A 25449-nucleotide genomic window follows, 5' to 3' on the forward strand; every position below is an offset into this window, starting at 1 on the left:
TATTGGTTTGGATCATTTCTAATCATCACAGTAGAAACAAAATCCTCCATGCACTTCCTGATGAACCCAGTCACTGAGTCAGTGTATATGTCAATAGTATTCCCAGAGACGACCCGGAACATTTCCCAGTCCGCGTGATCAAAACTGTCCTGAGGTATAGATTCTGATTGGTCAGACCAACGTTGAACAGTCTTTATCACGGGTGCTTTCTGTTTAAGCTTCTGCCTATAGGTTGGGGAGGAGCCAGATGGAGGTGTGATCTGATTTGCTGAAGGGGAGGTGGGGAGGGCTGCATATAGCACAGGAGATGTGTTGGTAGAATTTCGGGAGCGTTTTCCTTAGATTTCCTTTATTGAAGTCCTCAGCTACAATAAATGAGGCCTCAGAGAGAGAGGCGAAGACTGAGAGTTACAGTACAATGGTAGGCTCCCTCATCCTATGCCTACCTGTGGTTTCCCACATCTCCTGCCAGTCCACCTCAATTCATGAGAAGTAAGCAACCTCTCAGAAAAAAATACAGACACACGGGGGTAGAGAAAGCAGAGAGAGCAAGATAGATTGGGCTCACTCCAACAGATGTGAGCTGCCAGTGGCAAAAATACTCACTGAGGGGCTGAAAGACACTCAAAGTAAATCAAATGTATTTATAAAGCCCTTTTTACATCAGCAGATGTCACAAAGTGCTATACAGAAACCCAGCCTAAAACCCAAACAGCAAGCAATGCAGATGTAGAAGTATGGTGGCTAGGAAAAACTCCCTAGAAAGGCCAGAACCTAGGAAGAAACCTAGAGAGGATACAGGCTCTGAGAGGTGGCCAGTCCTCTTCTGGCCACCTCTCAGAGCCTGGATCCTCTCTATCCTCTTTACACCTCAGGAGTAAATGTCAGTTGGCTTTTCATAGCCTTGCATTCAGAGATTGAGGCAGCAGGTGTGGTAGAGAGAGAGAGTCGAAAACAGCAGGTCCGGGACAAGGTAGCATGTCCGGTGAACAGGTCAGGGTTCCATAGCCGCAGGCAGATCAGTTGAAACAGGAGCAGCAGCACAACCAGGTGGACTGGGGACAGCAAGGAGTCTTCAGGCCAGGTAGTCCTGAGGCATGGTCCCAGGGCTCAGGTCCTCCGGGAGGGGAGGGAGGGAGAGGGAGAGAAAAATTATTAGAGAAAGCATACTTAAATTCACACAGGACACCGGATAAAACAGGAGAATTACACCATAACAGACTGACCCTAACCCCCCGATACATAAATGATTGTGTGTGGGAAAGAGTGACAGAGATAAGGGTGTAGAGACTTGGGGGATGGTAAGAGACAGAGAGAGAGAGACAGAGAGTAGAGCGTGTTAGTGCGTAAGCTACGAGATCCACAGAGAGAAAACGAGAGAGAGGGGAGAGTACTGGAGACCGAAACAGGGACTGAGGCTAGCAGCTAATCGACTGAGTGAGAGTGAAGACACAGTTCTCCACAGGTCTTTTACCTTCTTATCCATCACTGGAGAGTGAAAACAAGAGAACGGAGGAGAGGAGTTTTTTTCTCTTTCTGTGTTCCCTCTCAATCTCCATCAGTGACTTGAACAGGCTGACTGGGATGGGACTCTGACAGTGCTCAGCTACCTGGATGCGGTGAGTCTCTCTTCTCTTATGCTTCCAGGAAAATACTAGAAGTACAGTATATTGCAGTTACATTATGTATATACACTATAGCCACGTTTATACCTGGTTCTAACATGCACCCTTTGTCCTGATCTTGTCCTCATTCTGATTGTGCCCACATTTTTTGACAGGTGTAGATTATTAAAACACACACTGGGAACTGTTTTTGATCAGATCTTACAAGTGAAAACTGGAACGATCAGGACAAGATCAGGACAACATAAGGATGAAGGATGCTCAATGTACGGAGGGAGGATTTAAATACGGTTTGGTACTTTTATTACTATGATGCTTTAACAGTCAACAATTGTAAGATGTTTTCTGTATGGTTATAGTAGAATTATACAGAGAACTGTCAATATGATGCAATGATAGTCAGCACATAAAAGGCAGATGCATGCATTAACATATTCCTGTGCAAACACAAACCCGCAAGTGACGCAAACACCAAGCTGTCATGTCATATTATGACATATCATGACCTTGACAGCTGGAAAAGGTATAGAACACACTATGATTTCTACTACTGTCTGTCTGTCATATTCTGCGTTGTTCTTTGAAATCCCTTTCATTCAACTTCCAAACCACTCAATTAACGTTGTTTTAATATTGCCAAACATGAGCATGCGTTTTCTGTGATTTATCTTAATGATAGATTTTTTTTAGGGGAAAAATGTGGCTGGTCAAACTTTGTAGTGACTGGTAAAATTTGGGCATCCACGAGCCCTTGCGGCTGGTGGAACAAAAAGTTAATTTCCCACCCTGATTTAGTTACACCAGACAAAAGGAAACAGTTCATTCGCTTTTCTGTAGCTGTCAATACAGTTTAATATATGATTATTCCAGATAACAACAATGTTGTTGACGATGCTGACAGTAACACCTGCACAGACAAACTAAATGCAAATTATGGTCATTTGGTTTGTTCATTAGGACTGAAATAATTAGGTAATGAGAACAATCCCCCACATGTTCTTGTCCCTACAATAAACCTTTCATAACACAGACAAACATTATCAGAAAAACAGAAAGTTCATAGCATGTGCTATTCTCATCTGCAAAAAAAAATCCATGTTCGATCAATCCAATAAATTCGTAAATTATGACATGTCGTCAGCCTCTCCGATGCACATGACATCATGATAAATGGATGTACCAATACCCATCAGATGTGAATGGTCAAGGCTAGTGCTGCTGCATTACCCAGACACGGGAACCGAATCAGACACTCAACCAATCAGAAGACTGTTGACAGAGAAGTGGTCATGCCTATTTCACATATGGAGTGGTCCCTTCATGTTATCGTGTCCCTGCTTTGATGCTAGTTATGGACTGGGCCAAGGAGCAAATTGTTTATTTATTTGAATAATCAATTACTCAAAATCCTGTGCCTTCAAGTGATTCTGGACAATCTACACATCGTCAGAGGGATGCTTTCAAAAAGGGAGGAGGAGAGAGAGAGAGTGTGTGAGAGAGAGAGAGAGAGAGAGAGAGAGTGAGAGAGAGCGGGGGGAGGGGGCAAAAGGTAAAAAATACTCTATGCGTCTCTTTCGTTGAATACTTATCTGTATCCTCATATACTATGCACTATCTAATTTACTCACAGCTAAGTGGATCCTTTCATTTGGATGTACGCTCTTTAGGCTGCTTAAATGCCCCTTTTCAACTGAACCAGAAATATACAATTTTAAGGTAATTGATCAATTGATGCCTCACAGTTATTGATTGATTAGATGCACGGTGCAATACTAGCTCACTCAACAACAGAGGAGCTGTCCCCATTGTATAACATGGTGGGGGTTACTTATTTCCGTAGGCACATCCTTGATTTGATGAACACTAGCAGGCACAATCCAAAAAGGACTGTCCACATCATAGCGTATGATCACGCAGACATTATGTAGCCTATAGTAGCTCTGCGGGTGGTTGATTATACTAATGATTGCGGACGCAGTTCCAAGACTAAGACTGAACCTGCATGGGTTCTGATAGTGAGCCTGGAAATGGAAAAGTTATGGTCCATGGACTGTGTAATATGATTATGAGACTGATGATGTACACCACGTATACCTGTGGGTTTGTGGTCTGTAAACATGAAACAATATGGCTACTGATGATTTACTGTTAGCGTCTATGTCTATAATAATAATGTCTATATTATTATGTCTGATTCAGTGCCCATGGAAATTGGAATTGGTTAATGACAGAACTGTAGTTTGTAACGTATGGCTGTTTGTGTTTGGTTTCTGTGACATTACAGTGACTCTATAGTGTATGATACTGAGTTTGAGCTCTGTGACATTAGAGTGAGTCTACGGAAGTCTGTGGTATTTGATACTGTGTGGGTAGTTTGATATGGTGCGAGCGTCGTCAGTGAGAAGCTGAATCAGTGACAGTAATATATGGGTCTGTGAAAGGGTCTGTGAAAGAGCCTGACTGGGTAACGGTGTACAGGACATTGTAGACAGACAGCAGCTCAAACAGCAAGAAAGACTCAAGCTACAGTATCTTACTTCTGACAGTGTCCTAGAAAAATCCATGGTGTCGTGCACATAGATAGATATAATGTTTGTTTTTTAAAATATTTAAAAAAATATTTTTTTACTTTATTTACGCAGTTATGAAATGCTCTGATCAGAGACCTGTACAGCTACATCTATCTTGAAGGTACCTTTCTCAGACCATCAACTTGACGGTGTATAGCTTCTCTATTTGCCTAACTACAGTACATAATATGTGGTTGGTTAGCAAGGTCATGTTTGACATCAAATGAAGGTGCCGCTGCACCAAAATATGAAATGAATTAATAAGGGGCATTTCATTCACTCTACAGCACATCTAGTTAACTTATCTTCTGACTAACATGATTATGGAATCAGAAAATCCTGTACTGGAAAATGTACAGCCCAAAAGGATTTCAAAGTAATTTCAGTGTGTAATGCAATTGAAGACAGCGAGGAATTGGAATTGATCTTGGTGGTCCAAGATTTTGCCAAAATTGTCCACAACATTTCTCACAATTCAATCAAGAATTCTATATTTCAATTACACTATAGTAATGATTAATACCACAAAATAACGTATTGAAAAAGATACTTTGCGTTTATACACGTTGAGTCTTGCAAATGAACCACCTACCTGCATGTCATGTGACAACTCTTCCCCGTGGATGGGGATGTGCTCCAGACCAATAAGAACAATGAGAGTTAAGATAATAGGATTAAGCCAATACTTCACTGTGAGAGAGACCAGTTCTACTTCAAAGACTATGTCTCATGTTGTCATGTTGTGTGTCTGTCTCCATTCAAGACTTCAATTGTAACTTGCCTATTAGAATAAAAGCATGTATAACAGGAAGGAGGACAACGTGTGCTCTCCGGCTCTCTTTCATTGTCTTCTTAGCGCTTGTCATTCGACGGCGGGATGAAGGAGAGAATGCAATTTCCTTGTCAAGACCCTGATAGCCAACCAGCAGCACAAAGGATGCATGCACGTGCACAGACATGCACTTCTAAACACACACACACACACACACACACACACACACACGCAAACAGACTTTTATGAAATAATACAATGTCAGAGAGGCTTTCACACGCCACATATTTCTCTCTTTCTGATTGCTCTATAAAGACATCAGAGGATAGTGTTTACATCGATTCCACTTCCTTCAAACACTGTAGAGAGAGTACCAGACACAGTAACCCTCTAAAAAGTAATTCATAAAACTTATATACAAGTAAGCAAAGTGTTTTTTGGGGGACTTCGGGAATGTGACTGAAAAAGTGCCTCAGGCCTTGAAATTACGATTTTGTTTTAAACTGATTGAATATATATAAGGGGATATCGGTGAACAAATGTTGGGGTCAAGGCTACGCCGGCGCCAGTGCAGTGAGTGGAGTTTACTCAGGTGTTCAAAAGTGCATATCAGACCGAGAGCCTAATGCTTAATAGGTCGTTCTTTATGAGTTTTAGTTTAGAAAACAATCTCTCCTCAGAAGCGACAGTTACATTGATGGTAAGAACAGCTTGATTGTCGCAACAACATCAGGGAAACTGGGAAGAAGAGATTCAAATACAACAGTTCTACAACATCTTCAATTGAGCCTCTCATTCTCCTTAATTGGCGACATCAACATATTACAGAAAGAGATTAACTGTATAGGAAGCTCTTGGGATAGGTTGTCTGGATACTGGACAGACAATAAATTGGCAGATGCAAACAGATTATCATCTTTAGCGGGGGGGAGATGAACTACGACTTTGCGGGGGTCCAGAGAAACTGCGTTACGCCAGTGGCCTGACTGAGCTTTTATTTAGTATTTAATATAATTATTATTATTATAATATTCATTTTTTTTACCCTTTTTTCTCCCCAATTTCATGGTATCCAATTGGTAGTTACAGTCTTGTCTCATCGCTGCAACTCCCGTACGGACTCGGGGGGAAACACCATACACCTGGCGACTGTGTCAGCGTGCACTGCGCCCGACCCGACTCGAACCCAGAATCTCTAGTGGCACAGCCAGCCTTAGACCACCGCGTCACTCGGGAGGCTGAGCTTTTTTTCTATATTGAATCATAGCACTTTTCTGTAAGAGATGAGAAAAGGCCGTAGGCTCACAGAGTACCATAAGCCAGTGGAACCATGCAGCGTGTACAAATGAAGGTCCCTTTATATAGTTATTTTCTCCCCACAGTTCGTTTTCCAACTACTTTGTAATCTGCCCACCTGATTATAACAAAATACGGGGAACATTTATGAAGGAGCAATTTCGTACGTATTACTATGATGTGGCTAGAAGCCAAATTGGTCCTAAATTGAGTAGTTTGAGAAAAAAAATGAGGGGGAAAAAATCATTAAAGCAGGAGATAGGACCTTCTGTAGCATTCATTTTCCAAAGCAAATAGAATTATGCAGGACGTGAAAGGAAATAATCCTTTAGAGCTGCTATAGAGGTATGGTAATGAACAAGTGTGTGTGTGTGTGTGTGTGTGTGTGTGTGTGTGTGTGTGTGTGTGTGTGTGTGTGTGTGTGTGTGTGTGTGTGTGTGTGTGTGTGTGTGTGTGTGTGTGTGTTACATGATGGTCACACAACTCATTTAGCATTTCAAAAGCACTATAGACATGACTAACGATGTACTGCTCATTGAAAGATCAACATGGACTTTGACGGTATTGGTATATTTGTATAATCTGTGCTGTGCTTTGACCAGCTAGCCATTACCAAATCCTGCACTGCCTTTCAGATAGTTTATGATAATACAATGTCCATTCGGGAACATAAAACACCATTACATTGCTGTCAACTTCAAAGGTGGTCATTTTAGCACACTCCGATGGACACACAATCAGAGATCAGTGCTACTGAGTGATTCTACTGCCTGTCTCCTGTGAGTCGAGGTGGATTGAACTTCCAATTTCAGGAGCAGCGTCGCTCTGCTTTGATGCACAGAGGGAGAGAGAGAGAAAGGAAACAACGAGACGTAGGAAATAGGGAGAGAAATTGAGTGTTGGAGAAATAGAGGAACAGGGAGACAGATGGAATAGCAGGGGAAGAGAGATGAGGTGAGAGAGGAGTGATGGAGAAAGAAATAGTGGGGTGAGCAAGGCAAAGAGAGAGAGAGAGAGAGAGAGAGAGAGAGAGAAACAGCAGGAGAGAAATTCATATATGCAATGGTTGTAATGTATCCTGCATGAGGGTAGTAGTGATAAGGTAGTAGACGTATGACTTTGTGTCGACCCCAGTGTAGTGTGAGAGTCTCTGAGCTATATTTGTCATCAGTAATAGTGTTGAAGCCCTTGTCTAACTGTGGCCCTCTACTATCGTGTCTCAGAGCTGGGGTTTAATTCACTTTGGGTTCTACAGCATGTGAGATATTGTCCAGCTGGGACCTGATGCTGTTACTTTCTTGCTCTCTTGCTCTCCATTGCTCTCTCAGCCTTCCTCTTTCCCTCATGAAAAAACATCCTTTGCATATCATTCTGTCCTGCTGTTTCTCTCTCTCTTGCTTGCTTTCTCTCGCTCAGCCTTTCTCTCTCTGCCCTCTCCCTCATGCATTTACACCATTTGCATGTGTCTTTCTCCTGCTGTTTTTATGTCGCGCTCTCACCCTCTCTCTATTGCTCTCTGTGTGTTTCACTCGCTCACTTTCTTTCTCTCTCGCGCTCTTTCTCGCTCTCTCTCTCTCTGTCTTCTATCATTGCTCGACAGAGGCTTCTTATCCTCTCTTCTCCAGCTGTCTGTCTCCCTGACTCTCTCCTCTCCTACATTCATCAACATCTGTCTTGCTGAGTGTTCAGAGAACAAGCTCTCTTAGCTTTTGAGCGCTTGACGTCAGTCTTCCCCTTCAAAGCCCTACATACACCCTTAGAAAAAATACACTCTGGTGCTACATACACTCTGGTGCTATCTGGAACCAAAAAGGGTTCATCAGCCGTCCCCATAGGAGAACCCTTTGGAGAACCCCTTTTGGATCCAGGTAGAACTCTTTTGGTTCCAGGTAGAATCCTTTTACACAGAGGGTTCTACATGGAACCCAAAATAGTTCTACCTGAAACCAAAAAGGGTTCTATCTGGAACCGAAAATGGGTTCTCCAATGAGGACAGCCGCAGAACCCTTTTGTAACCCTTTTTTCGAATAGAGTAGAGCCTCATTTGCTAATCCAAGATCTCGTCCTCAAGAAGCAGCGAGGTCAGAGGAAATTAGTGACTCATATTAGTGACTTAATTATTTCACGTCCTGTTCTAGTTAACCTATATCTACACTTCCTCCCAGACAGTGCATCATGTTCTACCTCTCCGCTGTGGGTACAAGATCAGATTGCCCTCCCCAAATCCTAACCTTAACTATTAGTTTAAAAATAACGTACTAATTTGAAATCAGTCTAGGGGCAACTTCACCCTATACCTTCAGCTCGACCCTGTTAAGCATGCTCGACAGTCTAGCACCACATTGAGTAGATATCACCACCGGTGACAAATTGGCACCATGACTCAGGCAATATGGGAGGGAAGAAGGTGACACTAAAAGAAGCAATCAATTATTTGAGACAGTTGGTGATAGAGATCAGCAATATAACAAGCCCCAGTGTTTATGCTCTCTTCTTATCTGTACTGTTCCTTCTCTCCCTGCCACTCACACAGGCACTAGACAGTCATGAATAGGTAAACACCTATACACACACACATGCACGGATGAACACGCACAAACACACACACACACACACACACACACACACACACACACACACACACACACACACACACACACACACACACACACACACACACACACACACACACACACACACACATATATACAAAACACAGTGTCACACGCAGTCTCTCACACACACACAGCAGATGTACAGTGAGTATACCAAATATTAGGCACACCTTCCTAATATTGAGTTGCACCCCTTACTTTGGATGTCGTTTGGTGGACCATTCTTGATACACTGTTGAGCGTGAAAAACCCAGCAGCGTTGCAGTTCTTGACACAAACCGATGCGCCTGGCACCTACTACCGTACCCCGTTCAAAAGCACTTAGATCATACACAATCCATGTCTCAATTGTATCAAGGCTTAAACATCCTTCTTTAACCTGTCTCCTCCCCTTCATCTACACCGACTGACATCAATAAGGGATCATAGCTTTCATCTGGATTCACCTGGTCAGTCTGTCATGGAAAGAGCCGGTGTTCCTAATGTTATGTATACTCAGTGTATATTTCATGTTTAGCTTCAGCTTTAAAGCCACAACAGGTGGCACCATCACAATATCCATGCGGTTCACGCTCCTTAACATATCAGACACATTGTTTACACATTTCGTAGTGTTGCGCAATCTCACCGCTTTACTTTCGGTATTCTGTGGTATTCTGTGGTATTCTGTGGTATTCTGTGGTATTCTGTGGTATTCTGTGTCTACTACATGTCATATTTATCTATATTTATTTATTCTACTCACAGTGCTTTCAGTTGAATTTTTGATGAACCATGATTGCCCCCTCCCCTTACTACCGTAATAGAGGAAAACTGGCCTTCAAACAGCGTTTCATTTTCCAGCCACGAATGCAATTAGCTTCCTGCTTTCTATAGACTGGGCCCGTTTTTTGATGTTCTGTTGGTTGGAGAGTGGAGGGGAGGAATGGAAAGGGGGATGGAGAGAGAAGGAGGCGGAGAGGGTGTTTGTTTTGTCCATATTCCCATATTTTTCTCCTTGTCTTGTTTAGACAGCCGTGAACATCTCAACTGTTCTGTTTTTGCCTTTCATTTTTTCCTTAGATGTTTGCTCCTTGTAAGAAAGTAAATAAGTGTCAAAGGTGTCTCTCTGCCTCTCGCATTCGGTTGTAATTGGACGAGGAGAGCAGTGACCTTGCATAGGTTCACTCACACACTCACATACTAACAAGCCAGGTGATACATGTGGCAGATATATTTTCCCCTCATACCATTTCTGCTGGAACCTTTTTCATTTTGTACAAACACAACAGTGAATTTTTTCGAATGTCATGTTGGTGTGACATCTGGGGAATACGGAGGCGAAATGGAATTGTAGTTTCTGTTCCGTTCAGGTGCAGAGAGACCGCAACGCCTCAGTACTTAATCCTAAACTATCGAAGGAAAAGACTTGTCTTTAAAATAATCACAAACTGCAAGCGAAACATGAATGAAAAGAACAAACAATGCCATTAATTGCTATTGGCACGTGATAGCTACCTCTTATGAAAACTCAGAGTTCTTAGAGCCAGAGCTCTTCTGATGTTTTGTTTGGAGTTCCTTTAGAGAATAAACAAGTGATTGCTCTTTTGTGTTTTCTTACAGGCATCCTGGAGCCAACTCAAAGAAAATGGGAGTGTAACGTATCCCGGGGAAGAGCTCATATCAAAGCCAGGAATTGTCATGTACTTGTTCAGCCGGGGTGTAGCAACTGAATGACCACCCGTGAGAACCCGCTCCCCTCTATCACCACAGAAACAGAAACATGGAATGGTGAAAGTGTAGAATTCCCCACAGCACTTCTTACCAAAGACCACTCCTGAAGAGTATGCCATTCGACCAGCTGAGATAAACCAGACAGAACAGGGCAACTCCCAACCACTCCAGGTCCAATTCCTTCCAATAGGACATTCTAATCAAGAAAAATGAATGTTCTCCCTTGGCGAGGTTCCTTGTGTTTGAATGAGACCCAGAAACCTCGCCCTGATTTAAATTGAATAAAAAGAACCACCTGCAAACAGATGGGTAATAAGATGTGAGTTTATTTGTGAATGAATATGGAATGTTACACATTTGGCTGCCAAGAATTAATCCGTGGATGAGGGCGTTTCAGCCTAAGGACACAAATTGCTTCAATTGCTTCAGTCAGTGGAGAGTTAAAAACTACCAAGGCTGGGCTTTATAATGAGAAATCCATGAGAAACAGAGCAACATGAGAACTGAGAGACTCAAGGACTCTGATTTAGTTTAGGTTAACCCCCTCTATGTTGCATGTGGACCGTGAGATTGGAGAATAACACTTTACAGACATTGCATTCTCTCCTGTCTCTTCAGAGCTGCACCTCTACAAAAATGAGGATCTCTCATGCTCCCACTGCTCCTTCATCACTCCTTTTTGATCCATTTATCAAAGGAATATAACGGACGTCAATGGCACTTTAGCGATTAACACCAGAAAATCAGCAAAAAGCAGAAGTGAACTTTAGGGTTCCATAGTGAGAAAGATTCTGCTCTATCCATTCTTTTTTAACCAATTATGAAAGGAGTTTAACAGAGATCCATGATACATTACACTAAAGCAACACTTTGGTGTTAACAGAGAGCATTGAGAAGAGTACTATATTCTATAATGGGACAGAGACTCACATCAGTAGGTATGGCAGACTGGACCGAATAGGAAAACATACACACAAAGTCACATCTTAGTTCCAAGGGGCCTAGGAGAGGCAAAAACTGAGGTAAACTGGTAAAATGGAAAACATGGCCACCAACCGGACCGGTGACTACCCAGAATACCCCACCGGCCTACCCTACAACTCCAGCCTAGACTATGAGGACTACGACCAGGAACTTGATGCCAGTAAGATCATCATCCCCTCCATCTACGCACTGGTCTGCTGTGTGGGTCTTACAGGCAATGCCATGGTCATCTATGTCATCCTCAAATACGCCAAGATGAAAACTGCCACCAATATTTATATATTAAATCTGGCAATTGCAGATGAACTGTTTATGTTGAGTGTTCCGTTCTTGGCGACATCGGCGGCTGTACGTCATTGGCCGTTTGGCTCGCTCATGTGTCGTCTGGTGTTGAGCGTGGACGGTATCAACATGTTTACATCTATCTTCTGTCTGACGGTGTTGAGCGTGGACCGATATGTGGCCGTGGTTCACCCTATCAAGGCTGCCCGCTATCGCCGTCCCACCGTGGCAAAGGTGGTCAATGTCTGCGTGTGGGGCCTCTCGCTCCTCGTCATCCTCCCCATCATCATCTTTGCTGACACGGTCCCGGCGCAGGACGGTGGCGTGGACTGCAACTTCCTGTGGCCTGAGGCTGCATGGTCAGTGGCATTCGTGGTGTACACCTTCCTGCTCGGCTTCCTGCTTCCTGTAGGTGCTATCTGCCTCTGCTACTGCCTGATGGTGGCGCGCATGCGTGCGGTCGGGCTCAAAGCCGGTTGGCTGCAGCGAAGGCGCTCGGAGAAAAAGATCACGAGGATGGTGTTGTGCATTGTGGCGGTCTTCGTGCTCTGCTGGATGCCCTTCTACATCGTGCAGCTGGTCAGCGTGTTCCACCGCCCCCCGGACGCCATGGTCACCCAGCTCTTTGTCATCCTGAGTTACGCCAACAGCGGCGCCAACCCCATCCTCTACGGCTTCGTGTCCGACAACTTCCGGCGGTCGTTCCAGAGGATTGTGTGTTTCCGTTGGTTGGAGTCTGGGCTGGATGGAGAACAGGTGGACTACCGTGCCGTAGCTCTGAAGAGACAGGCCACCAATGGACAAAAAGACTTCCCTAAGGAATGTCTGGCATCTGATATGGTGTTCCGGAATGGGACATGCACATCACGCACTACTACACTGTGACTGGAACCAATAGTTGTAGAGGATAAAATACAATGCCACACGGTGAATGATGGGATAGCAACGTATGACAACGAATAACGCCACACATGAACAATGAGTGAGGCCAGTGGTTGATTAGGACGACACGTCTTTGAAAATCAAGTAGATGTTCACATACTGTCTGCTGCTCTGAAGTGTGACAATTATATGGGCTTTGTTTTTCCCACTGGATAAAGAGCATTATAACTGTGTAGCACAAGAGAATGTATGCGCAAAATAGAGATGTTAGATGTCAGTGTGATGGTTGACTGACTACAAGTCAAGTGACGTTTCTCATACTATGGTGGTGCAGCTATGACAAGTTTAGCATTTTGACTTGGTCTTTTACCTGGAGTTTAGAGCACATGTGTTTGTTTGACCTATGTCCTTCTGTCTGTAAACCTATTTATTGTACTGTATATGCTAGATATGTAATTATGTATTTATTTATTTGGGGTTGGATGATCAGCCGAAACTGCCTATGCTTAAGTACATGGGTAATAATTGGATAATTGGCGGAATCATACATTTGCCACAGAGGTCAAGTCTGAATCGTAGGGGTTGTAAAGCATTAATGCCCAACGTTTTTGTTGAGTCCTGCTGTGTTCTCTCTGTTGCTTTCATTTGCTCAAACACATTCATACATGCAGCCCAAAGGGACAACTGTAAATAGCCAAGCTGAAATAAATGTTTTAATTTGGAAGTGTAGTGATCATGTTTGGAAAAGAACGGTTGGTTCACTGATGGTTTTGACATTCAAACTCTGGTCGGTAGCACAGAAAAAATACATTTTTTCGAAAGGAGCTGCAGTCAGTCAGCTTAGAAAGCAGTTGTGATCATTTTTCACATGGGCTTCGTGAGGCAGAATGCTCCTCTGACACACACACACACACACACACACACACACACACACACACACACACACACACACACACACACACACACACACACACACACACACACACACACACAGCCTCTGACAGACACTCACAGATGGTGTCGCCCACAACTCAGCAGCAAGATAACATTCCTACTGACACAACACAGGTATGGGGTAGAAAGAAGTGAAAAATGCCTGTTCCACATTATACAGTGATTGTGAATACTGAATTGGCCATAGGGGCAAATGAAGGCATGCAACGCCTGTCGTCACAGACCGTTCTATGATTATAATGGATAACAGGCTTGAGGCTTAAATGATCCCATATTATCTGTCCAATCGATTTGCCTCACATCGCTTATGGAACGATATCGCCGTGGAGATGGCACAATGAATTAATGAGATTGTGTCTGGCTATTAACCCTGCAAGGTACGGACCACAGGTCGACCTGGCCAATCAGGAAGCTAACTCCACGTTAACGCCATCTCCTCCCTCCAACAGGTAACATCACTGTATCTAATCTAGTTTAGCCATTACAGCAGAGCAGAGCCTCGTCCTCACGTCCTCACGCATTTTGGTAGGCCGTCATTTTAAATAAGACTTAGTTCTTATGTTGACTTGCCTAGTTAAATAAAGGTTAAATAAAAATGAGCACACACACACACACTTTAAATTCAATGAGAGCAGCTTTATTTGGATCGGCTGTAAATAAAGTGCCTCAGTGTTTGGGACAAGCACCGCAGCGACTCTTCATCTGTGTGTTCTGTCATAATATGACCCTACAAAATGCTCTGCGTCATGCTTTTGACAATATTACACAGGGGTTTTGACTAGGGCCTGGAGTTTTTCCAAGCCATGTGACCTGACTAGGAAAAACTTCTGGTCGTTAAGTCATAACTTGACCTAGAGCTATTACATGTAATGATCGTTAACGACTACTTCAGGTCTACGCCCAATACATTTATGATGAATGTACGAGAGGGAGACCAAGCAGGGTCCACGTGCTAGTTTTATGGCAGCGTACCATATGTTAGACCCCGGTCTACAATAAAAGTGAATATCAACGAGCAGAGTAACAAATTGCCGCTTGCAGGAAAAAAAACTAATCAAATGCACATGTCATGTTCGGAGTGCTCTCACGGTGCTCTTACAGTTTCCATGTTGTAGACAATGGAAAGAGAGACACACTGTGTAATAGAACGTGAAGTAGACTACATAAGAACCGCATGTCTCAATTCAATTGAAAAGGGTTGTTTTTAATAAAGATAAACTTTATCAAAACAACTTTAAGATTATCAGCATCCTTGATTTTGTTAGTGAATGTTTTCAGATTTTAGTAATTTTGTGTCACAACATCGACGGAAGGTGGCGCCCCTCCTCGCCCGGGCGACGCTCGGCGGTCGTCGTCGCCGGCCTACTAGCTGCCACCGATCCTCTTTTATTTTCTGTTGGTCAGGTCTAGTTTAGCTGGCACCTGTTTAGTATTAGTTCATTAGTGGGGGAGGGATATTTAGTCGTTCTGTGTAGGTTGTTCTTTGTGCGTGATTATTTTTGTTCAGGTGTTTGTTCTGAGGTACAGGTGTTTTTTCCCTCTGCCTGTGGGTTTTGTGGCAGCGTGTTTTGGGCTGCGTCCCTTCGCTGCGTGCGGGCTGTTATTTGGGCATTTGTGTTGCTTTGCCCTGACTTACCTGTTTTCTTGGCAACGTGTGGATTATTTATTAAAATTACGTATGTTCACAGACTTGTGTCTCCTGCGCCTGACTTCGACCCTCCTGCTTCCTTGAGCATACTGACATTTTCAGTCTTTCAGAAAACTCTATGGGTTTAAAACATGGGCAATTCAATGGTAACGGAAGGAAACGGAAATACGTTTTGACTGAGTTTTTTTCACTTTAAAATGTATGCCAAACAAAAAAATATTGATTTCAAAGTTTAACAAAAAAAAAAAAAAGTTTTTTTACAATTTCCACTGAATAATTTACGAAAATTAGTTTAGTGGAAGAACTGTGCTGATGTAAACTTTGGTAATGGAATTATGATAAAATCTCCCTAAATTTTTATTTGACCAAGTTTTTCCAAGAACTGTTAAATATCTGGTCTGAATTAAGATTCAAAGGTGTCTGCAGAAAGAATGGGGTGTCAGCTATGAAATGGCACATTGAGAATTGAAAAATCAATTTTGGTTATTGAGCTACAGTAAGGCCCCGATTCAAGACTAGAATGTATGGAGAGAACGATCCAGAATATAGGCCTCAATGAAAGAAATCCATCTAAATATATGCATATTCGTCTCCGTTTCAGAGTTAAAAATACACTTGTTATTATTTAGGTACATTTTAGTGTTAGGAAAGTTTGTATGAATCCTAAGAGCCTTTAAACACAAAACAAATTGATGAATCAAAAATAAGGGGTTTGATTCATCCTGAAAGTTGCCATATTTAAGTTCAATGCTTTAAATATTGGAATGTGGGAAAAAGTGTACAATAGGGTTGAACAATATAAATCTACCTTAATCCTCACTAATCATGGGACAGTATGACAAGTTGTATGACCATGCTCTTGGCTCCAGGTTTAAACTGCTACATGTTGGCTGAGTTCCATAATGATTCAAATAGGCTATATGTCCCAAATTATTGCACAACGTTAGCCTAATGTGATCCACTAATTCTAGCGACCGTCAGCAAAAATGATAAAGGGACGTGACAGAGGAAAGAAAGGTAAACTGAATGGAATGATGCAAAAATGTAGGCTGGAAATTGGTCTGCTGGTCTGCTGACGTAACTCGGCCAATGCGCTCTCAACCAGCTTATGCGTCGTGGATGTTTGGTGATGATCCACTTGCTAGCCCCGGCCTGCTAGCTCCCTGAACGCCGTGTCTCCCACTCGCAAAACGTAGTAAACGACTATCGAACGGTTCCCTGTTTCATCTAGTGCTGCTCATTGGACCCTATGATCACTCGGCTACACAGCCGATGCCTGCTGCACTGTCCATTAACACAAACCGGAACCCCCAACAGAAGCTAGCCAGCTAACTAGCTACTAGCTAGTAGTCAGATAAGCCACTGCTAGCGGTCATCAGCTAACCTTAGCCCGGTTAACTCCTGCCAGTCTGCACAGCGTGATTCAACCCAGAGCATACCGGACTGCTTTTTCACCACCAAATCTCCATATCTCCGGATTCCTACCGCAAGCTCTGAACCTTTTCACCTGGATCATCGCAGCTAGCTGCTATCCGAGTGGCTCCTCCTGGCTAACGTCTCTGTCCCGAAGCAAGCAACAGTTAGCCTGGAACTAGCCTCATGCTAGGCCCATCTCCCGGCTAGCTGATGAGGTCCGTCAGCCACTCCTTGGGCTACAATACCTATTTTGCCAATTGGCCTGGACCCCTTTTACTGCCGACATGGAGCCCCGCCGATCCTTCACGACTGGTCAACCGACGTAATCCGCCCCAGGGGGCTACAACAGACTTCTCTGTCGCGACGTCCCTCTAAGGCCCTTCTGCTAGCCTGCTAACACCGGCCCGCTAGCTGTCTGAATCGCCGTGTCTCCAGCTCGCCTAGCTATTCACTGGTCCCTATGAGCTACGCTTGCCTCTCCCCAATGTCAATATGCCTTGTCCATTGCTGTTTTGGTTAGTGATTTTTGTCTTATTTCACTGTAGAGCCTCCAGCCCTGCTCAATATGCCTTAGCTAGCCCTTTTGTTCCATCTCCCACACGCGGTGAGCTCACCTGGTTGAAATGGTGTCTCTAGAGACAAAACCTCTTTCATCGTCACTCAATGCCTAGGTTTACCTCCACTGTATTCACATCCTACCATACCCTTGTCTGTACATTATGCCTTGAATCTATTCTTCCGCGCCCAGAAACCTGCTCCTTTTACCCTCTGCTCCAAACGCACTAGACGACCAGTTCTTATAGCCTTTAGCCGTACCCTTATCCCACTCCTCCTCTGTTCCTCTGGTGATGTAGAGGTTAACCCAGGCCCTGTAGCCCCCAGCTCCACTCCTATTCCCCAGGCGCTATCATTTCTTGACTTCTGTAACTGTAAAAGCCTTGGTTTCATGCATATTAACATTAGAAGCCTCCTCACTAAGTTTGTTTTATTCACTGCTTTAGCACACTCTGCCAACCCGGATGTACTAGCCGTGTCTGAATCCTGACTTAGGAAGGCCACCAAAAATCCTGAAATTTCCATCCCTAACTATAACATTTTTTGACAAGATAGAACTGCCGAAGGGTTCTGAGTTGCAATCTACTGCAGAGATAGCCTGCAGAGTTCTGTCATACTATCCAGGTCTGTGCCCAAACAATTCGAGCTTCTACTTCTAAAAAATCCACCTTTCCAGAAACAAGTCTTTCACCGTTGCTGCTTGTTATAGACCACCTTCAGCCCCCAGCTGTGCCCTGGAAACCATATGTGACTTGATTGCCCCATCTATCTTCAGAGCTTGTACTGTCAGGTGACCTAAACTGGGACATGCTTAACACCCCGGCCGTCCTTCAATCTAAGCTAGATGCCCTCAATCTCACACAAATGATCAATGAACCTACCAGGTACAACCCCAAATCCGTAAACACGGGCAACCTCATAGATATCATCCTGACAAACCTGCCCTCTAAGCACACCTCTGCTGTCTTCAACCAGGATCTCAGCGATCACTGCCTTATTGCCTGCTTCCATAATAGGTCCGCGGTCAAACGACCACCCCTCATCACTGTCAAATGCTCCCTAAAACACTTCAGCGAGCAGGCCTTTCTAATCGAACTGGCCCGGGTATCCTGGAAGGATATTGACCTCATTCCTTCAGTAAAGGATGCCTGGTTATTCTTTAAAAGTGCTTTCCTCACCATCTTAAATAAGCATGCTCCATTCCAAAAATGTAGAAACAGGAACAGATATAGCCCTTGGTTCACTCCAGACCTGACTGCCCTTGACCAGCACAAAAACATCCTGTGGTGTACCGCATTAGCATCGAAAAGCCCCCGCGATATGAAACTTTTCAGGGAAGTTAGGAACCAACATACACAGGCAGTTATGAAAGCAATGGCTAGCTTTTTCAAACAGAAATTTGCATCCTGTAGCACAAACTCCAAAAGGTTCTGGGACACTGTAAAGTCCATGGAGAATAAGAACATCTCATCCCAGCTGCCCACTGCACTGAGGCTAGGAAACACTGTCACCACCGATAAATCCACGATAATTGAGAATTTCAATAAGCATGCTTTCCACCTGGCTACCCCTACCCCGGTCAACAGCCCTGCACCCCCACAGTAACTTGCCCAGCCTCCCCCATTTCTCCTTCACCCAAATCCAGATAGCTGATGATCTGAAAGAGTTGCAAAATCTGGACCTTTACAAATCAGCCAGGCTAGACAATCTGGACCCTCTCATTCTAAAATTATCCGCTGCAATTGTTGCAACTCCTATTACTAGCCGGTTCAACCTCTCTTTTGTATCGTCTGAGATCCCCAAAGATTGGAAAGCTGCCGTGGTCATCCCCCTCTTCAAAGGGGGAGACACCCTAGACCCAAACGGTTACAGACCTATATCTATCCTACCCTGCCTTTCTAAGGTCTTCGAAAGTCAAGTTAACAAACAGATCACCGACCATTTCGAATCCCACCGTACCTTCTCCGCTATGCAATCTGGTTTCCGAGCTGGTCATGGGTGCACCTCAGCCACACTCAAGGTCCTAAACGATATCATAACCGCCATCGATAAAAGACAATACTGTGCAGCCGTATTCATCGACCTGGCCAAGGCTTTCGACTTTGTCAATCACCACATTCTTATCGGCAGACTCAACAGCCTTGGTTTCTCAAATGACTGCCTCACCTGGTTCACCAACTACTTCTCAGATAGAGTTCAGTGTGTCAAATCAGAGGGCCTGTTGTCCGGACCTCGGGCAATCTCTATGGGGGTGCCACAGGGTTCAATTCTCGGGCCGACTCTTTTCTCTGTATATATCAATGATGACACTCTTGCTGCTGATGATTCTCTGATCCACCTCTACGCAGACGACACCATTCTGTATACTTCTGGCCCTTCTTTGGACACTGTTAACTAACCTCCAGACGAGCTTCAATGCCATACAACTCTCCTTCCGTGGCCTCCAACTGCTCTTAAATGCAAGTAAAACTAAATGCATGCTCTTCAACCGATCGCTGCCCGCACCTGCCCGCCCGTCCAACATCACTACTCTGGACGGTTCTGACTTAGAATATGTGGACAACTACAAATACCTAGGTGTCTGATTAGACTGTAAACTCTCCTTCCAGACTCACATTAAGCATCTCCAATCCAAAATTAGATCTAGAATCGGCTTCCTATTTCACAACAAAGCATCCTTCACCCATGCTGCCAAATATACCCTCGTAAAACTGACTATCCTACCGATCCTTGACTTCGGCGATATCATTTACAATATAACTTCCAACACTCTACTCAGCAAATTTGATGCAGTCTATCACAGTGCCATCCATTTTGTTACCAAAGCCCCATATACTACCCACCACTGCGACCTGTATGCTCTCGTTGGCTGGCCCTCGCTTCATATTCATCGCGAAATCCACTGGCTCCAGGTCATCTATAAGTCGTTGCTAGGTAAAGCCCCGCCTTATCTCAGCTCACTGGTCACCATAGCAGCACCCACCCATAGCACGCGTTCCAGCAGGTATATTTCACTGGTCACCCCCAAAGCCAATTCCTCTTTTGGCCACCTTTCCTTCCAGTTCTCTGATGCCAATGACTGGAACAAATTGCAAAAATCACTGAAGCTGGAGACTCATATCTCCCTCACTAACTTTAATCATCAGCTGTCAGAGAAGCTCACAGATCATTGCACCTGTACACAGCCCATCTGTAAATAGCCTATCCAACTTCCTCATCCCCATATTGTTATTTATTTTTTTGCTCCTAAGTATCTCTACTTGCACATTCATCTTCTGCACGTCTATCACTCCTGTGTTTAATTGCTAAATTGTAATTACTTCACCACTATGGCATATTTATTGCCTTACCTCCCTAATCTTACCTCATTTGCACACACTGTATATAGATTTTTTTCTATTGTGTTATTGACTGTACGTTTGTTTATTCCATGTGTAACTCTGTGTTGTTGTTTGTGTCGCACTGCTTTGTTTTATGTTGGCCAGGTCACAGTTGTAAATGAGAACTTGTTCTCAACTGGCCTACCTGGTTAAATAAAGGTGAAATAAAAAATGTAAAATAAAAAACTAAAGTGACGGTTTTATAAATGGATATGGGTATTACTGACGGTGGCTCCCGATAAGTTCCTTGGTGTCCACATCACCAACAAAATATCATGGTCCAAGCACACCAAGACAGTCGTGAAGAGGGCACAACAAAACCTATTTCTCCTCAGGAGACTGAAAAGATTTGGCATGGGTCCTCAGATCCTCAAAAGGTTCTACAGCTGCACCATCGAGAGCATCCTGACTGGTTGCATCACTGCCTGGTATAGCAACTGCTCGGCTTCCGACCGCAAGGCACTACAGAGGGTAGTGTGTACGGCCCAGTACATCACTGGGGCCAAGCTTTCTGCCACCCAGGACCTCTATACCAAGTGGTGTCAGAGGAAGGCCCTAAAAATTGTCAAAGACTCCAGCCACCCTAGTCATAGACTGTTCTCTCTGCTACCACACGGCAAGTGGTACCGGATCGCCAAGTCTAGGTCCAAGAGGCTTCTCAACAGATTACTGATTTACCTTGCTCTTAATAAAATAGCTCTCATCAATTTATAAATTACATTGCATGGAGAATGCTGTTATTTCTCTCGAAAAAAAGAAAGTACATGCTTTTTCCACTTGTAAACGGCAGGTTCTCTAGACCTTATTTATGGTTTCCTCACACATAAAGGTGGTGTAATTATGAGGAAATTAAAGGAAAACTCCACCCAACTCTTTTTGTATTTGTTTTTCGTCCATTGTTGATATAGTCCCAAAATGGTTTGCATGTCAGCAATCAAGTTTTCAAGATATATAACTTTCAAAATACAGAAATACAGCCGGTATGATGCACTTAAACAAGTCTCTGTCTTTACCATGGTGCTACTGATGAATAAAGCCTCCATTACGTACACACAGACAGAGAGGGGGTTAGACAGAGACAGGTTAGGGGGTGCAAAGTCAGTATGGGCGCCATGTTCTACCGCAATGGACTAACCGTCTTACCATCATCCACTTTAACCACTGCCTTTAGTCTGAAACAGTGATATTCTTTGGTGGTTTGTAGGCAGCCATTTTAGTGGTGAGAATTAGTCCAACAAACACAGTCAGCAGAAAAGGCCTAAATGCAAGCGAGGCAGTGAGAATCTTCCCTGTACTGACTTTAAGTGCTGCAGGCTAACACACCAGGGCCAATTTTACTGATTTATTGAAAGCTTTCAACACTGTTGACCATGCCCTGTTGCTGCATAGATTAGAAAAATTGGTTTTGGTGCTGGCGCGTTGGATTGGTTCCAAAACGACCTCTCTGACAGAACCCAGTGTGTGGCACAGGAGGGCATGAAATCAGTTTTAACAGCTCATGAAAGGAGTCCCATTTTAGGGACAGTCCTTTTTACACTGGATATTAATGATTTTGATGAAAATATGAACTCTGCAAAACTCCACCTAAATGCTGATGACACAACTGTCTACTTCTGTGCCTCTAAAATTGAGAAGGTTTTTCAAGATAAGTACCTAGGCATCTGGTTAGATGAAAACTTGACAAAGAAACTGAAGTTGATTTTTATATATATATATATATTATGTCAGTTAGGAAGGATCTTGTGCAAGGGACATTTTTTATCTGTGTTGGATTATGGTGACATTATTTACATGTGAGCCTATGCCAGTACCCTTAAGGTGCTGGATATGGTGTATCATGGAATGCTTAGGTTCGTAATTAATGCAAGACCACACACCCATCACTGTGAACCAATGGTTCCCAAACTTTTTTAAGTCCCGTACCCCTTCAGACATTCAACCTCCAGCTCCGTATCCCCTCTAGCACCAGGGTCAGCGCACTCTCAAATGTAGTTTTTTTTTGCCATCATTGTAAGCCTGCCACACACTATACGATACATTTAGTAAACATAAGAATGAGTGTGAGTTTTTGTTACAACCCGGCTCGTGGGAAGTGACAAAGAGCTCTTATAGGACCAGGGCACAAATATTTAAATAATAATAATCAATAATTTTGCTCTTTATTTAGCCATCTTATGTATAAAACCTTATTTGTTCATCAAAAATTGTGAATAACTCACCACAGGTTAATGAGAAGGGTGTGCTTGAAAGGATGCACATAACTGCAATGTTGGGTTGTATTGGAGAGAGTCTCAGTCTTTTTCCACACATAGTCTGGGCCTGTATTAAGTTTTCATGTTAGTGAGGGCCGAGAATCCACTCTCACATAGGTACGTGGTTGCAAAGGGCATCAGTGGCTTAACAGCGCGATTTGCCAAGGCAGGATACTCTGAGCGCAGCCCAATCCAGAAATCTGGCAGAACCGCTTGTTGCAATTTCGATGAGGCTCTCTAGTTCAGATATCGGTAAGTGGACTGGAGGCAGGGCATGAAAGGGATAACGAATCCAGTTGTTTGTGTCATCCGTTTCAGGAAAGTACCTGCGTTATTGCGCACCCAACTCACTCAGGTGCTTCGCCATATCACATTTGACATTGTCTGTAAGCTTGAGCTCATTTGCACACAAAAAAATCATACAATGATGGAAAGACCTGTGTGTTGTCCTTGTTAATGCAGAAAGAGAAGAGCTACAACTTCTTAATCACAGCTTCAATTTTGTCCCGCACATTGAATATAGTTGCGGAGTCCCAGTAATCCTAGATTCAGATCATTCAGGTGAGAAAAAACATCACCCAGATAGTCCAGTCGTGTGAGAAACTCGTCATCATGAAAGCGGTCAGGCAAGTGAAAATTATGGTCAGTAAAGAAACCTTTAAGCTCGTCTCTCAATTTAAAACAACGTGTTAATACTTTGCCCCTTGATAACCAGCGCACTTCTGTATGTTGTAAAAGCTTTACATGGTCGTTGCCCATATCATTGCATAGTGCAGAAAATACACGAGAGTTCAGGGGCCTTGCTTTAACAAAGTTAACAATTTTCACTGTAGTGTCCAAAACGTCTTTCAAGCTGTCAGGCATTCTTTTGGCAGCAAGAGCCTCTCTTGCGCCATCAGTACAGACACCAACACATCTTGACCACCAAAGTCCATTTGATGTCACAAAGCTGTCCAGTACTTAAAAAATATCTTCTCTTGTTGTCTTGGTTTTCAGTGGTTTGCAGAAGAGGATGTCTTCCTTAATTGACCCCCATAAACGTAACGGACATATACCAGGAGCTGTGCCAGGCCCGCAACGTCTGTTGACTCATCCAGCTGTAACGCATAGAATTCACTGGCTTTAATGCGAAGTCATTGTTTCAAAACATCTCCTGCCATGTCACTGATGCATCGTGAAACAGTGTTGTTTGATGAAGACATTGTCTGTATAGTTTTTTGGACTTTTCCCCCAGCATTGTCCCAGCCATATCCACAGCAGCAGGAAGAATTAAGTTCTCCACAATAGTATGGGGCTTGCCTGTCCTAGCCACTCGGTAGCTCACCATATAAGATACTTCTAGACCCTTCTTATTAATGGTATCTGTTGCTTTTATACATGTCTTACTACACAAAAGTTGTCTTAATTCTCGCAAAAAAAACTTGCGTGGCTTATTTTAAAAATTGTTTCTAAATGTCTGCGTAAGAGTGAAGGTTTCATCGAGTTGTGAGAGTACTTTTGCACATATAACACTCCCCAAATCAATGCAATTCTCATCATATTTGCGCCTCTTTGATGGTCCAACGTAACTGTCTGTTGTTCGGTGCTTTACCGGGTAAGGGGGCAGTAGCTCTTTGGCTGCATCAGATTCACAACTGTCAGTGTCCATGCTAGCTGGGCTAACAACAAATGCAGAATTACTGATGCTAGCATTGGATGTGCTTGTGGAAGCAGAACAACTTCTGTCGTCGACAGGTGCAGGTGTAGTACTGCTGGTAGTAGCAGTACTACCAGTAGAGCTGGTATGTGCCTCTATGGACGCGGGCCTTACTTTTTTTAACCATTTATCAATTTCCGAGCAAACGGAATGAGCAGCAGCTACGTTTGGCTACATACGGACCGTCAGTGGAATTCCCGCGAGAGAGTAACGGTTAATGTGATTGGATGTTAATTATTTGACTAGACTACCTGTATTTGACATTGTGTTGTTATTTCGCTGAACACTAGGTGGTTTAATTTTATTTTTGGCAGTGAAACGAGGCTACTCAGGCGAGAAAAAAAAACTCACCCAAATGTATTGGAAAATATAAATGGACTGTTTGAAAATGTGAAAAAAACTAAAGATATAATAATAATAGGTAGTTATTTATTTATTTTTAAATGTGAATAACATTTTTATTTGCCGTACCCCTGACGGCATTGCGCGTACCCCTGGGGGAATACCTGCTGTGAACAATAGAACATGGTGAAGTGGCCCTCCCTCCATACCAGAATGCTTAAGCACTGGTACATACTGTATTTGTGTACAAGGCAGTGCTTGGCCTACTCCCTACATATCTTTCCTGCTCACTAACAACAACATCACAATCCTACAGTTTCCACTCTCAGTCAGTGCTCTCATTCTCAGTTCCTAGGGTAATGACTACAATGGGGAAACAATCCTTCTCCTATAATGCTCCTTGGTCTTGAAAACAAACTACAAAATGCTTTAAAACTGGAAGAGAGGGTGTCGCTGTCTGAGTTTAA

At 43.5% G+C, this 25449-nt stretch overlaps 1 protein-coding gene across 1 annotated transcript; it reads left to right on the plus strand.

Annotated features, from left to right (window-relative positions):
* Positions 1-10434: 10434 nt before the first annotated feature.
* On the plus strand, positions 10435-13651 carry LOC106577512 (somatostatin receptor type 1-like). Its single transcript, XM_014155603.2, has one exon. It carries the CDS (start codon positions 11627-11629, stop codon positions 12740-12742), a length of 1116 nt encoding a protein of 371 aa, XP_014011078.1. The 5' UTR covers positions 10435-11626; the 3' UTR covers positions 12743-13651.
* Positions 13652-25449: the final 11798 nt, after the last annotated feature.

This window comes from Salmo salar, chromosome ssa18, assembly GCF_905237065.1.
Source record: "Salmo salar chromosome ssa18, Ssal_v3.1, whole genome shotgun sequence".
NCBI classification, from domain to species: Eukaryota; Metazoa; Chordata; class Actinopteri; order Salmoniformes; family Salmonidae; genus Salmo; species Salmo salar.

Coding starts and splice junctions, on each gene's coding strand:
- LOC106577512 (XM_014155603.2), top strand. CDS start 11,627: ATGGAAAACATGGCCACCAACCGGACCGGTGACTACCCAGAATACCCC.